This window comes from Dysidea avara, chromosome 1 (genome assembly GCF_963678975.1).
Source record: "Dysidea avara chromosome 1, odDysAvar1.4, whole genome shotgun sequence".
NCBI classification, from domain to species: domain Eukaryota; kingdom Metazoa; phylum Porifera; class Demospongiae; order Dictyoceratida; family Dysideidae; genus Dysidea; species Dysidea avara.
In genome coordinates this window covers 50443588-50460132 of record NC_089272.1, presented here as the reverse complement: position 1 = coordinate 50460132, position 16545 = coordinate 50443588, and the positions used below count along the sequence as shown (strand labels likewise).

The following is a 16545-nucleotide window of genomic DNA, read 5'->3' as shown; positions in this document are numbered from 1 at the left end:
GAAATTAAGGGGCCCAGGGCAAAGAGTTAAAGTGGGGCCCTTGACCAAGTTGTAAGGTGAAGACCAAAAAAAAAAAAAGGTCACAACCTGCTGGAAATGACAATAACTACCCATCACCAACCGTATCTCCTTATCTATAAGCTTGCTACACTGCTCCCTGAAGAATACTGTGACTGCTCTATTAGAGTATTTAGATCTGACTGCTCTATTAGAGTATATCGATCTTTTAAACAGGTATTCAGGGGGCCCTTCATGGGGCCTCCTGGGGCCCCTTTCAGGCTGGGGCCCGGGGCAAAATGCCCCAGTTGTCCCCCCCTGTGGGCGGCCCTGCCACCTCATTTTAATGACCAAGTATGTAGGTCTCAAACATAGCTAATGTGGACTTTATGCATGTCCTCATTAATAAGACCACCTTATGATCATGTCAAGTAGTTCCCAAATGTAGCTAAGGTGGACTCTATAATCTTAATATAAGACCACCTCATTAAAGTGATCTTGTCAAATAGGTCTCAATACAGCTAAAGCACACTCAGACCATCTCATTATAGTGACCATCTCAAGACAGTATAGTATAAGATCGCAAACAAAGCACATCATGACCACTTCCCATTTAGCTATATAATCACTGAGACCATACCCTAGTTATAGACTACAGTCAGTTATTATGTAGATGGATGCCCTTCTACTCAGCTATCTTGTATAGCTTGCCATATGTGTAATTTAAACCAAAATTAATGTACAGCTGTAGTTACTATATATACAGTTATAACATACCATTTAATTGTCATCAGATACATTACTACATTCATAGACATAAAGTTTAGCTATTAATTATATACTCTGCTGCCCTTGCATATAATTTGCAGTACTTATAAGTATTTACTTAAATGGTTGTAACTTACACATGTGATATGGTGAAGTACTGACAGTATATGTATATTGTGTGATATAAATGGTAATATTGTCATGAGATAATCATTGACTAGCCTCATACCTGTAGAAACAATCTCTTGTGATTTCTATAGGATAGCTTTGCTGGATAACCTTACTTGGTAGGCATGAATCCATCTATATGCTTGCTATATAGCTACCTCTATGAATATTTACTGTTAACCAGGAAAAATGATCTAAATGCATATTGACACCATTACAAGTTAATGGTACAATGAATAAAATTTAATTATATATTCTCACTAGTGATCTCACGCACAATTCAAACACACTGTGGAATTATGTACCTACCACCATGAATATTTACTGGTAGTTATCCAGGAAAATGTATTGATATAATGACACCATTATGGGCTAATGGTATAATGAATTCTCAACTACTGCTCTCATACATTTATCACTATAATGGCCATACTTTTTTAATTGAAGAATTTTGTACAGTACCAAACTTCCCACCACGTATTTAACACCTTGAAATATTTTGCTGCACTGATGTCACTAACTGGCATTAACTAGAACTTCAGAAAAAGCCTAGTTCTACAACAATAACAACAACATAATACCCATTGATTGATAAACTATGCATACGTACAATAAAAAAACTGTACAATATGTTTACACTGAGGCGTTGGTCTTAATCACATATTGTACACAATTTACTACTCATGCATACAAGTGCAACAACTGTTGGCTATTGATTTTGAGTCCATTAAAAATTATGTGTACACCAAAGAAGTTACACATACAAATACATGTATAAGTGAATTAATATGATTGTAATATGTTATGTAGACGCTTTGTAGAAATGTTAGACATCCGTTGCCAAGTTTGTAATTCTGCTTCCTAAGGTATCTGAATTGTAGTTACTACTGGGGCTCCGTCTCTCCTACAAGATACAAAAGAAAGATTATTAATATAATGCATTTCTTCACAAATCACAAATAATATAATAAAGATTATCTCAGTATAGTATGACCTATCTAATTGATGAGTAGCACATCGTACAGTTGTGATATACGTATAAACATGCAGTGTCTTTACTACTACATAATCTAATTGATAATGTATACAGTGTATTGATTAGTAGCAGATGCAGTGTGCATTTATTGGGGAACTGATACACGCACACACATAATGTGGTTGGAGGGTATAGTGCTTAAACATGGCTTTAATGAGGCGAAGAGGTATAAACTTTCAAGTGATCATGCGACATATAGTTATGTAATCAAATGTAATCAGATATGGGGATCATTAATATTGCTACAACCCCCAGTGTTCACACTCAATGGTTTTTAAATGAATAATAACTGCATGTAGCTCTGTATGTGCAACAAAGAAATTAGGCTATAGTTGTGTAATCCATTAATGGAAATACACCCTTTTGATACAGAGCTCACATGAAGGCACACATGTAAACACGCTCACATGCACACATAGACACAAATATTCACACAAAGCATACACATGCCACACCTTTGCACACGTACTTACAGACACACAAACACCAAATATAGTTACACTAAGTCACTGCAATCAACTTACTCTTGATGTAGAGGCTGGAATTGACTCAGATGAGGGAGACCAGTGTTTAGTATAACTGCCAACATGACTACCTGACCCGTAGCTGATTACTGTTGCACTACTGAACATTTGATTATGAGCCATTGGCATAGGTACAAATCCATTTGACCTGCAGGGTTGTGATAGACTAGCAGATCGGTTTGGATGATTAGATGATGAATAGCTGATTGTTGATGCAGTATGTGTATTTTTGGCCTGTAAACTAAGTGATCTCTCCACTGGGTTGTTAGGTGGTAAGATATCTGAACCACTGTTGAAATGATGTGGCAAATGTCTCTCATAACGGCTGACAAAGTCCATTTCACTGTTAGTATAAACAATGATATTATAAGCATACATCATTAGATTTAGTAGCTACACTTATACTGTTGTACAAATACAAGGTAAAATGAGGAATTGTATGTAGCTGGAGGTCGTAGAAGTAAACAAGGGAGGTCGTCTACACCTGAAGATACTGTACACTAGTGGACATTTAATCCCTAATAAGTTTTACTTCATATAGACTGAATTATGGATTAAATGTTCACTAGTATATCTTCACGTGTAGGTGACCTCCCTACTTTTCTAAAATCCATAATTAAAGTTTCTTGTACTTGTTTGTTTATTTTCTTTGCAACACTATTATGACTGGTGAATCAATGTATATTGAAAGAATGGTGCCAGGCTTATTGCTTTCATCTGAATGTGTGCTCCAACTATCAATCACTGAAAAAACGAACTAGCCAATACGCTTCGTTTTCAGCTATGTCCAGCCCTTTACTTAGGGTTACAAACAAAAAGCACAATTAGAAGCACCTCTGCAATCAATCTGGTCACTATGGAAAACTCGGATGATTTCCATTACAAATGTTGGGAAGCCATCATGTGCTACAGCAAATCAATACCTTGAGCTGCCAGCGAAGAGAAATGGGACACAAAGGACACAGGTAAGTTCATGATGCATGCATTGTACATACAGAGAAAAAGTGAACCATTGCGATCACAAATATAAACACTTTGTTAAAAATTTGTAACTTACTCTGTGTCCATCACTTGAATTTCTTTTCTTTCAATGGAAATCACAGAGTTGCTGATTTCTGCATGAACAAGACATTGTCATTAATATCACAGTTGCTTGACCAAACAAACTATACAGTAATACCTTCAATACCCTCTGGAGTAACGAAATACATCTGACCTTTAATACAGGATCAGGTCTGGCTTTGTGGTCTTTGTGGACAGGGGCCGGGATGTAAAGTTACGTACAATTTGCACTAGCACATGAAATGGGCTATACAAAATAGATTCTGCTGCCTGTGTAGCTGGTAAATGTTTTATTCTTACATATGCATTGGCTATTGCAATGTCATTTGATCACAGTTATTTATGTACTGTGCTAACTAAAACCCAGCTCTCTTGTAGAAGATAGCAGGAAGCACATAGTTGTTACTACCAATATGGCTTGGTAATTAAATTTCTGTATGCGTCGTTGACAAATGATAAAAATATAATCTGGTCTCTCACACATATTTAAATAGTACACTTGGTTGATAGACAAAGACAAACTCTTGACGGCATGTACCTAATCTATTGTGGGAAAGTTAAGTTGGTCAATCGATGGGAACGTTCTTTTTTTGTAAAGCCATTAATAAATTCATTGTTTATTCAATTGATTGGTCACTTTCCTTCACTGATCTATTAATGTCTCATGAATTCCTACTATCACCATTATAGCAGAACAAAGTCACGTTTCACAATTTCACAATAATATACTTACGATGCTTTGTCATTCTTTTCTTGTTACACAAGTAGCAGATGAACAAGGTAGCCACAACAATGACAGCAACGATGACAAGTCCTCCCACTACTCCAGCAATGATGTAGTAAACAGTCAGATCTGCAGAAAACATTTTAACATTAGTTGTCCCTAGATATACCACACTGTGTTTGCCCTAATAAGGTATGCAACAGACTAATAACACTTATAGTACATGTAGTTGACAATGAATTTATTTGCTGGTGGTTCTCAATGGTATCAACTTGTTTTCAGTTTGAGACTAGTCTTTCCACATGTGCAGTATTGGGTGACTTGGCTGGCTTATGATTTAACTAAACTGTTATATTACAAACTAGTTGTATTGTGTTTCATTTGTCAGTAGTAGGATGGTATAGTTTATGTACTACATTGACAATTGCTCACTTTTTTCTGTTGGTACATCCGCAAAGAGATCAGCATATCAGATAAAAAGGGAAAAGACAAAGTTATCACAAACATACATATCCTTGTAACCTGTAATGCAAACATTGCTATAGGGTGCGTTACTACAGGTGGCTAAAGTTACTATAATGTCTTGTATGACCACAGACATGCATACTTAGTGAGGTAGGAGTAATAAATTAAAGTTTTTCTCTAATGGTGTTTTACCTGTTGTGATAGCATCTGACATTTCGCTGTATGGCCCCACACCAATGTCGTTCTCTGCGGCTACAGTAAATGAATATGTTGAATCACTTTCTAGTCCATCAATTGTTAACAAAACAGTGCTTGAATAAGCTGTGGCAGTAATTGTTCTCGTCTCTTTACCATCTCCAGTAATGTTAACTCTGAATTGTTTGATTCCTCCTGTACCTAAGAACTCAAACATGAGACTCACTGTGATAGAGCCAGTTGTGATTTCAGATGATACAGGCTTGCTTGGCTGGCCTGGAACAGCTACAGAAACAAGAAGTTACAATAACAGTCTTTACAGGACAATAAAGTAGAGCTACCTTCTCGTACTGTAAAAGTTCCTGGAAATTTGAAAACACCTCTTCCTAGCATATTCTCAACAATGACTCGAAATTCATATTCTTCTTTTGGTGGTAGGATTAAGGGAGTGTATCTTCCTGCAGTCACATCTAATCCTGGAGCATTCAGACTAGTCCATACTACAAACAATTATACATAGCAATCAAAACAACATTTTATTGCAAATGTACATACATTACACAAACATGGGAAGTTAATTTAATGCAAATAAGAAATGTCTTACTTTCAGGAGGATCACTATTTACTACACTGTACTCAATTGAAAAGCTAGTGATCTCATGGCCCCCATCATAGTCAAGGCTCCATTTAAATTCCACAGCAGCAATGTTCTCAGACTCAGAGGCAACAAGGGAACTGAGTGATGGAACTATTGTAAAAGATGTCATGAAATATATAAGACACGTTATGTTTATTGTACCTGTGGGTATGGTACTGAATTTTACACTTTGAGTAGATTTACTGGACCCAGCTTCATTATAGGCAGCTGCAGAAACTGTATAGTCATTACCAGGGAGTAAGTCTGTAAATGAGAATCTTGTCTGATTGTTGGGTACATTTATTGTCCGCTCTTCCTGTGGCTCTGATGAAGTACGTACTATGGTAATAATATATTTATCAACTGGATGTGTAGCATCAGCTATGGTTGGTTTCTGCCACACTACTGTAAATGTACGCTGGCCCGCTGATCTTGTACCCTCAAATTCTTCAGGAGCATTTGGAGGACCTGTTAACACATACAGTATCAGTTAAGTGTTGAGGTATACCCTTATCATAAGGGTGGCACATTACACACTCTCTATATATCCGCATTGTGTTGCTTTTATTTACATGAAGAAGAGCCCTTCCATAACTGACCATATCATGTAAGTAGTTTCCGCAAACACTTTATTTATCTACTAGGAAATTGTGCATGCATTAGTACCAATAATGTCATCTTGTGTACAGGTAATATAGACACATCTTGTTCAAGTACCATGTACAATAAAACAAGTTAGAAACTATACACAATTGAAACAGTTATTTATTTATTAGCCTGCCATAAAAACCACCATCTTCAGTATTTCACATAAGAATTATTATTTTCTTTAAAACTAGAGCATTATACTGATATGCAGGAAGGTACATGTATATCAGTAGTCACTCAGTATAGAATTTACTGTCTATATGCTGAACAATTATGGTTAAATGCCAAAATTCACCACAGACTAGAGTTCCCATTAGATTGGCTATTAAGGGCATGTGGTCTCATTAGGTCTAGTATTCTGATGTAATGTATAGTAACCATTAGGATAAACAGGTATAGTTTTAGATCATGGATAGTAATGAGATGATCAAATAATCACACACTCAACTTGTCCATACCCCTCCACCATGTTTTAGTCCTGTTGCAACTTTGGGGACACTAAGTAGCTAGACAGTGGGTCTATGTGGTGGTAAACATGTTTAATGACTCAAATAAAACAATGAGTAGGTTCAAATGCGAAGTTAAACATTCTGTTTATTATTGGTCACTGTGATAAATGAACCATGCAATCATCACTTCTACCATTTGAAGTTATTCAAAGTAAAGTTCAATGCATAATGCTTAGATACATGTTGATTTGTTATGGTACTTACTGATAACAGTTAATTGGATGACTTCAGAAACATTTCCAAGTGCGTTTAAAACAGTGCAAGAGAATTGTCCATTGTCCTCATCAGAAGTCATGCTGATCATCAAGCTACCATTATCAGCTATTTGGTATCTGTCTGAATAGGTTGAGTCAATCTTTGTTGGCATTCCGTTGTGGTCGATCTTTGTCCATTGGCGTTCTCCAAGAGGAATGGCCTCATAGGCACAAACTATTTCTACACTCCTTCCAATAGCTACCGTTGTGTTTTGTGGGGGCATTGTAAACTCAGGAAATCCTACAAAATTGAGATAAGAATATCATAACTGCCACATTAAAAGTGTAATACTATTGCAATTAGATTGGAATTCAGAATATAATATGATCATTAATATGTGTACCATGTACCACATTTGAATGTGTATGTGTTTAATTTAGCAACTAATAACTTACCGGTGACGTTAAGGTTAGTTGTACTGATCATACTATCTGCCCGATTGGTAGCCATACAAGAGTATGACTTGGAATTATCCTCAAACTTGGTGTCGTTGATGACTAGAGAACCATTCTCATAAGAAGCCAGTCGTGAGCTGTTCAAGCTCTCCACATCTACTCCCCCCACTCTCCAGGATATAGTAGGAGTATTAATGCCCATTGCCTTACAGGTTAGAATGGTTTGCCCCTGTGATCTAACATTTGTCGTAGTAGCCGGACGGACTGTGAACTTGGGAAAGGCTAACAAAAAGAAGAAAAGGATAAACAAAGTAAATATTGCTTTAAACTGAGATATTGAGAAATTCTCAACTATCATTATAGGTACAGTGATACTATCACATTACCAATTAGCAGACCAAGGACTGGTACTACTCAATCAGACTAGCCATGTAACAGGACCATAAATAGACCATGAAAGAATTAGATATTCTTGTACTTCAATGAAAATCATTAAGCATTAGCCACATGATGTATTTTAAAATTCATATCTTTAACAGAATGTAGGAGACCAAAACATCCTCATACCTACTGCATGCTTAACAGTGTATTGGTCACCAATATGTAGATACTATTTAGAATCTTATTAAATAGTAATTATATGTGCATAGTTATAAATGTAATCACTGAAACAAGCCTGTTAGATCATAAAATTTTCTACTACAAGAGTTAACCATGTTTGAAGGAAGAATAACAAACAGACTTGTTAGTTATTGTTTCAACTCACTCAAAACAGTAAACAATATAGTCTTGGAGTCAGAACCGACATTGTTGCTGGCCCTACAGGTGTAGTTGCCAGTATCACTCAAATTAGCATTTTCAAATTTCAAGAATCCTAGAATTGAAGTATCGTAACGTTCGTTAGATGTGATTGACATTCCATCTTTCATCCAGAGCATAGACACTCCTTTACCAGTGAATGTACAATTTATTTCGACATTATTTTGAAGGACTGCATATTGAGAAGGTTCTGCTAAAATAGTTGGTGGGGCTAAAAGAATAAGATACAGTCATTGCAGATAATAGCTACCATATAGATACGTGAAAAATTTATTAATAGGTATTTAGTAAGTATTTAGACGTAGTTTCTTATCATCATGCATATTGTCTTTCTCACCTACTAAAGTCAGCACAACTGATTTTTTAACAGAAGTGACAGCTCCATCAATTGTAGGAATACAAGTATAATTTCCAGCCTTCTCTAGAGGTATATCATGAATGGTGAGTTCTCCAACATTTCCATTTCTGGCAGGTGAGATGATTGTAGTATCATCAGATGATATGACAACACCATTATACTTCCACATGAAACTGGCCACTTCTGCTCCAGTAACATTACAAGTAAATTTGGCTAGTCCTCCAACATTGATTTGTCCTGACTCTATTCTTAGGTCAATAGTGATATCTGGAAAGCAATGAATGGTTTTTTATACAGTAGCTATAGGCTATAGCTAGTTACTAAAAGTGTGTTGGCTATAATAATGTATGTCAGTAAACTATTGGGGTCAATATTAGTACTACGAGTCCTAGCTCATTAAGGCATCGGCTTTTCTACACGTATGTAGCTAATTAGCTAACACTTACTGGATTGAAGTGATGGTTGCAGTAGATACAGGACGCTTACAATGAGAGAAAATCTATAAAGCGAAGACATCGTCCACAGTACTGACACAACAACTCCTAGATAAGGGACTTGGAAAAATAAGGCAAGCCACGGGCACACGCGAGTATAGGAATAAAGCCGGTGATAAATGGCATTGTATGGCTTGCATACTTACATTCCAAAGGCTTCAACAATAACCTGTGAATTTGTTTTTCCACCTTTAATACATTTCTGTGGCAACTGTTTAGGTAAACTTGGCGACCTCCACCTGAAATACCTGATGACATCACCACACTGTTTTGCCTCAAACAGGCCACTAAAACAACGTTCCAGTGGTATACGTAGAACTTCTAAAAAAAAAAAAAATTAGAGAGGATGAGTGACGAGGTATAGATTGTATAGCTATACAATCTATGGACGAGGTGACAACGATTCGGATTTCGATCGCTTTCACATGCACACTCATAATGACGTCATTCGGTCAATCACGTGAGATTCGTCTTTCCATGGTCGGCGGAAAGGAGAGGGGGGAGACCCCCCCCCCCCCCCCCCCTCAGAAGATATCACGCCGAAATTATCCTTCTTGGAGTGGGGCTGAAAACCATGATAAAGATCGAGATACTCTAATAGAGCAGTCACAGTATTAGAGCAGTGCGTAGTGAGCTATGAAAGGATTTTTATGTAGTTTATCAGCTATAAATGTGTAGCTGGTAAGGTGGGCAGCTATTGTCAGCTGGCTGTGACCTTTCTCTTTTTTTTTGGGTCTCACCTTACCAAACCAGAGACAATGTAGTGCCTCAGTTCATTTCCGCCCCTGGTCAGCCCCCCCCCCCCCCCCTCATATCAACTACTTCCTCCGCCACTGCTTTATACGCACTCCAAAATTAGCTATAATTTTCTATAAATGCATGTCATTTAGTCTGAGCGATAGTACACACTCTTGACTCTACACCAAGGGAAGGGTACTGAACTTTAGGAAAGCAAAAGCCTCACTGGCAGTTGTGATAATTATATCAGTGTTCAAACATAGAATGCATAGATAGTTATGCTGATGAAAGTGCTGAAGACACCACAGCCATGTACATTGTATTTTAGTCAAAACAGTAAGTTCATTTAGAAGACTGGCACCTGGTTGATCACTTTATTATGGTGGTACCTCTAGTACATAGTAAAGTGTATATACAATCAAGTAATCACTTCATCTGGGATTTGCTTCATTCAAAAGTTATCTTTTTGTCAAGATTCTCATTCCTTGCATGTATTTACTCTACTGAACCTTACTCTACTGAACCTTACTCTACTGGATCTTATATGTAGCTATTGCCCTCTCATACAGTAGATCCCTACTGAGCTAGCATTTAGTCATGTACTTCCATAATAAGAATTAATGGGACCACCTCACTATTGGCTCTATAAACTAAGATCCTGATATACACGTACGTTATCAATATTGTACGTATTTTACATCGCAAAACACAAAGTTTACTTCTTGCAAGTTGATCAATACCACGCATAAAATTATTACATAACATTTAGCCTATACCAAACATAACAACACGCATACATATTTTTGTGCCAATACCTTTATATGTGTATTTAATAATTGACACCTGCATATGGCTATATATAGCAGTTCCGATCAGTTCCTAGTATTTCTTGAGCATTTTGAGAAGACCATAATATGGCAAAATCTACGCAACAGTGTACAGTGTTGTTTTCTTCGTTCCTGTATCACATAACAACTTAGCAAATGTTATATTCATACCCCAACCTGATGCATGAGCACTGCCTTACTGACACTCGGGTTTTGATTATCTTCTCCAACACTTACATATTGGTAGATTTATTACATATAAGCACTTGTAATGTGATATCCCTGTAGGACTTATTTATGTAAACCACAGCATACATATCCTATATACAGATCATGTGGCATATGTATATACACATAGAGAGTTTCTATTAAATCACCCGAAAATCATACACATCATAATATTATTAGAAACCTGTGTAGTCTTCATGCATACAATTTTGCTGCACAAATACAGTATGTTGAGTGCATTCATATACAGCTTGTATGTATGTGTACTTATTATTACTTGCTGCCCTGCTGTACACGTGTCATTTCAGCCACACGTGATTCCATATCACAATTACAAATATTATCTCAGAATCATTCTGGTTTATGCATGATCTGTAAACATAAATTCATGGAATGGTGTAGTTTATTACCTCTTAACATGGTATGAATATGTCATGTTGATGGCTCTCTTGAACATGTGTAGACATTTTGAATATAACATCAAAAGCTAAACAATAAATTGGGGCAGCATACTAGATGTTCACCTTGCCTGTTTATTGTATCACAACTTTAGCATAACTTTTTGGCTACAAGCATGTGCACCAGTATAGGGTGCATACAGGGAAAGTTTGACTTACTGAAGGAAATCGAAGTTTGCCTATATAACTGTTTTTGATAATTGTAAAAGTGAAACAATTACTGAAAATGCTGAATTATAACATATGTATAATTCTACAAACTTTATAAACTTTGTTATTTTGTAGTACTTATATTATTTTATTAATTACAGTTACTACACAGAAAGAACTTAGCTATACATATAGTTATTTTATACAGCTAGCTAGATAGAAAAATTAAAGAATAACTATACTCTTTATCCGAAGCAGGTTTAGTTTTCAAAATGGTATGATGATCATTTGTTTGATGCTATAGCATCATTGAAAAGTGTACTTGGCACACAGTATCATATATACCAACAAAGGGACTTTGTTTGATCAGATAACAAGTCATTTAAGCATCAGTGATGCCTCTACATAATATGCTATTTGACAATGGATATATCAATGTGTCACTCTTGCAGGTCATTAGTACAAGTATAAGGGAAAAAAAAAGGGATTTTTACGTTTGATTATAGGGATCATACAGTAGAAAAAGTATATCCATGACTGAATTAGAGATTAAATGTATCTGCAGGTGTCGGCGACCTCCCTTGTTTCTCTACTTTTTTTCCTATGGCATCAAACTTAAAATTCCCTACTTCCTTATTATACTTGTTTGTTTACTTTTTGGTAACATTATTATGACTGGTGAACTGGTGCATACAGCATCAAAAGAAAGAATGGCAACAGAGTTAATGTTTCACTTGAACATGCACCCCAACTATCAATTACTGACTTGAACATGAAGTAGCCATTACACTTCGCTTTCAACTATGGTCAGCCCGTTACACAGTGTTACAAATGATGAAATCAATCTAGTCTCCACAGACAATTTCTACTTACTACTGCAAATCAACATCTTTAAAAGAAATGGGACACAAAGGAGGACAAAGGTATGTCTATGGTACGTGCATTGTACGTACTGCGGTGTGCCAAAAGGCACCTTTCTGGCTGAAGCAATGTCAAAAAATCAAGCTCGTATCATTAGCCATTATCAAGTTACACTTGCCTGAAGGCATTATAGTCAGTCAGTCAGGCAGCAGAGATTCCATTAAACAATTTTAATTTAAAATATCGTAGCAACTTTTTGGAAGCATTTCAGTAATATTATTGCAACCATTTCTTGGCTACCACTTATTGATAGTTATCGCATCTTTTATACCGCTGTAATATTGGCATGAAAGATTTCCCACCTTGAGGAAGGTACCACATGTATGCAGAAAAAATGGGCTAATTATATTTCACCTACATATGTGTAAAAGTCACATTTAAGTTGGTTCCTGTAATGTGTACCTGTCTATGGCACACCTGGATGCATTGGCTTTCCAACTGGTCGCACAACACATTATTGTGTGTCCTGATGCTTGAGTTGCCTTCATTAAATGTGACCCAGCCTGGGAAAACAGGGCATGTGGGCACAAACTACACCCCAACACACTACAGGTCATATCTCAGTACTGGAAAAGAATATTCTCATTCTGTAAATTGCATCATAAAGCCAATTAACTGTTCACTGAAAGCTCAAACGTGCATTGCCATAGCATCATAGTATAAAATGTTACGAGTGATTGAAATTTGAAAAAGTAGGCAAACATCATGTGCCCACTTGCAGGCCTAGTCACAAATGTGTTAAATAGTGATGATTTCCATGATTTATAATGTTGTTAATGACCCAAGCATATAATATATGGTTGATTATGGTACAGTAACTGTAAGTTGTTCAATAGATAGGTACAAATTGCATTTTTATACCTGGTTGTTGTTTAGCTCACTGCTGTACAGTGCTAACTGCTAATCAAGGTGATAATTGTGGAGCAGCCTGCTATAAAAAAAGGGGCAAAGCAGCAAAGCTGATCCATATGTTGTCACCTGGCACTCAGTACAGATCTGGAAATAGTACATCCATATGTTTGTTCAATTTCCCCGAGGGTTTTGCACAATAGTGCTTCCTTCAGTCTGGACTGAATAGACTGCTAGTATATTTGCAGGTATAGGCGACCTTCCCATCCCTTGTTTCCTTACTTTTTTTCTATGATGCCTATTAAAATTCCTAATTTTTCCTTTTACTTGTAGTTTATACTTTTGTGTTGAACAATCAATAAAACATTTATCAAAATTTCCACCAAATTCAATCTCAGAATGTTAAATTTTCCTTGGGGTGTGGTGCATGCCCCTCTATCAGACCTTTGTTACTTTTACATTCTTGAATGCACCTTCTTTTACAGCCAAGCTTGTTGTTTGTATAGAGGATAAGCTGTTGTTCAATATATAATTCTTTCTGTGTTATCAGGTGTATCAGATTCTATAGTAGTGGTGGTTACTCCACTGATGTCATTGATGCTTGAAACAGCAGGGTTAACTAGCAGGACGAGCTTGCCTGGATCGTTACACTAGTCATACAGGTTTTGGTTACTATAAAGAGCCAAGAAGTTTCTAGTCTAAATCCAAAGAACTTGTAAGAAGCCTGGCCTGTAGATTGCTAGAAACTTGATCTCCACTAGATAATATCTTATGGAAATCTTGAAATCACACTTGAAATCTTTAAGATTTTGAAATCTCGTCCCTGGTTTTGTTGATACTGTTGATCCTTTGTCTGAACCAGTGGAGTATCACATGTAATACACTACTGTGGTTGAAAAGAATTTATTGCTATCACTTTTGCACATCGTGAGTTCATCAAGAAGTAAGGAAGGCCAAGCCAAACAATAAATATTGCCATAACGTTTAAATAAAGCGCTTGCAGAACAATCCACACGTTTCATTTGTTAACCTCATCAAAAGAAGCCTAACGGCACTTGTTTATAATCTATGAATGAAGTACACAGCAGTTGAAAATTTGCATAGCTGCACAGTAACCATCGGTGCCCTGAGAGTAAATAGGGATCAAATGTTCACTAGTATATCTGCAGGCCTAGGTGTATAGGCAACAAGGGATCCCTTGTTTCCTTACTTTTTTTTCTCTCTGATCCTTAATCAAATTTAAAATTCCTAATATTTCCTTATACTTGTTTGTTTGCTGTTTTTGTAACATTAATTAATGAGTCAGACAATTATGACTGGTGACCAGCGCATACTGTATCAGAAGAAAGGAGAGCACTAGAGTAATGATTTCGTCTGAATGTGTGCTCCAGCTGACTCAAAAATGAATTAAGTGGCCATTATGCTTCACTTTCAGCTATGTTCAGACGAAGGAGCAGCTCCTCTGCAATCAATCCAGTCACCACGAAAATATGGATGATTTGTGTGCCTCAATTATCAATTACAGACTAGGAAGTGGCCATGCATTACATTTCACTTTTAGCTATGTTCAGCCCATTTCATAGCATTACAAATGAAGAACAGCAGGAGAAACACCTCTACAGTCAACATGGAAAATACGGATGATTCCTATTTACAAACATAAGGAAGCCATAGTGCTACTGCGAATTGATACTTTGGGCTGTCAGCAAAAAGAAATGGGACACAAAGGAGGACAAAGGAAGTCCATGATGTGTGCATTGTACACACTGTGGTAAGCCAAAAACGTCTTGGGATGAAGCAATGTCGAACAGTGAAAAAATCAAGCCTGTAACCTTAGCCATTATCGAGTTATGCTTATCTGAAGGCATCAGTCAGTCAGTCAGTCAGTCAGTAGTCAGTCAGCCAGTCAGTCAGTCAGTCAGTCAGTCAGTCAGTCAGTCAGTCAGTCAGTCAGTCAGTCAGTCAGTCAGTCAATATTATGAAATATTAACCTTCCGAGACTGAAAGTTTTGAAAGTGTATATTTAGCCAGAAAACAGAAACAGTAGTTTCTGTGCAAATACTGTTATACTGTATTTTTGCTAAAGTGCAAACATGTAATATCCATTGTGGGCACTGCTGGTATGTGATGAGCAAGTGTGTGATCTCTCATCTCCACACTGTAATTTCTAGCTATTAGGGTGGAAATAGAGTCAGTAACTCTCTTTAGAATGCATATTTTTACTATTTCAGTTGTTAAAAGTGATAAAGTTAAAAACAAGGTTTTATAATTCTACTCTTGACTAACTGCTCTATTAGAGCAGTGGCGTAGTCAGGAAAAAAATTTTTACCGAGGCAAAGTTTATACATTGACCTAATTAAGAGGGTCTGACTCAACTGATTCACGAACACTTTCAAGTTTGGCATTTGCAGGTTGACTGGTTGGATCGAAGAAACTGTTTCAGCTCTGAGCATTTTCTACATGTCATACGTAATGCTCCAGCTTAGTTAATGCTACAGTATACCATGCTTCAATTATTAGACTAGTTTAATTCCACTCAGCACAAAAAGCTTACTTACTCTGGAGATATTTTTAGAGGTCAGGCCATCCATGGACTGCAACAGAGGTCATAGTCATGCACACTATACTTTTATTGATCTGATGTGATATTTAAGTTGGAGATTATCTGATATTCAGCTGCATGTCAAGCTAGGAGTATAAGGGCATGAACCCTCAAGGAAAAGTTTGAAAATATATACTTTGAAATGGCATGTGGAAGCTATTTTTTGATTGTAACTGTTAATGCATGATGTGATCAATTCAGTAGCTCAATGCAATGACATGCAGTCGACTCTTGGAACTTTTGAAAAGTAATTTAAAGACAATTAACATAAATGTAAATGATTTAGACCAACCAGTGTAATGAGAATAATGGCTATAATCTGTACTGTATGCTCTATTAGAGTACAATACAATGACTGCTCTATTAGAGTATTTCGATCTTTTTGATACAAAATCAAGTTGCTGAAAAGTGATCCAGCCAATGCCGGACTTTATCACCATGGGCTCCGGCCCTGCTTAGTACTACAGCCATATAGATTCTATTATGTGTGGTACAGTAATGCTGTCTTAGTAGCAGTAAACGTTTGAGCAGAAAATCAAGGATGCCCAAGGGGGATGCCACTGAAAACTCAGGCTGCTCAGCCTGAATCGTTGAGCATTTTTTACCGAGGCAGCTGCCTCAGTTGCCTCAATGGTAGCTACGCCACTGTTAGAGTATATTGTTCTCTAAATGTTGAGGGGTTCGAACCCATCCAGTCTTTCATGCTTCCCTTGTCAGC

At 36.8% G+C, this 16545-nt stretch overlaps 1 protein-coding gene across 1 annotated transcript; it reads right to left on the bottom strand.

Moving 5' to 3' along the window:
• Window positions 1-1649: 1649 nt before the first annotated feature.
• LOC136267921 (neogenin-like) lies at window positions 1650-9176 on the bottom strand. Its single transcript, XM_066063126.1, has 14 exons — window positions 9007-9176; window positions 8540-8827; window positions 8150-8413; window positions 7384-7665; window positions 6938-7228; window positions 5739-6044; window positions 5544-5687; window positions 5281-5439; window positions 4937-5224; window positions 4712-4717; window positions 4289-4408; window positions 3551-3608; window positions 2494-2836; window positions 1650-1837 (listed from the first exon to the last, which is right to left on the bottom strand). Exons 1-14 carry the CDS (start codon window positions 9074-9076, stop codon window positions 1760-1762), a joined length of 2697 nt encoding a protein of 898 aa, XP_065919198.1. The 5' UTR covers window positions 9077-9176; the 3' UTR covers window positions 1650-1759.
• Between the last annotated feature and the right edge of the window lie 7369 nt (window positions 9177-16545).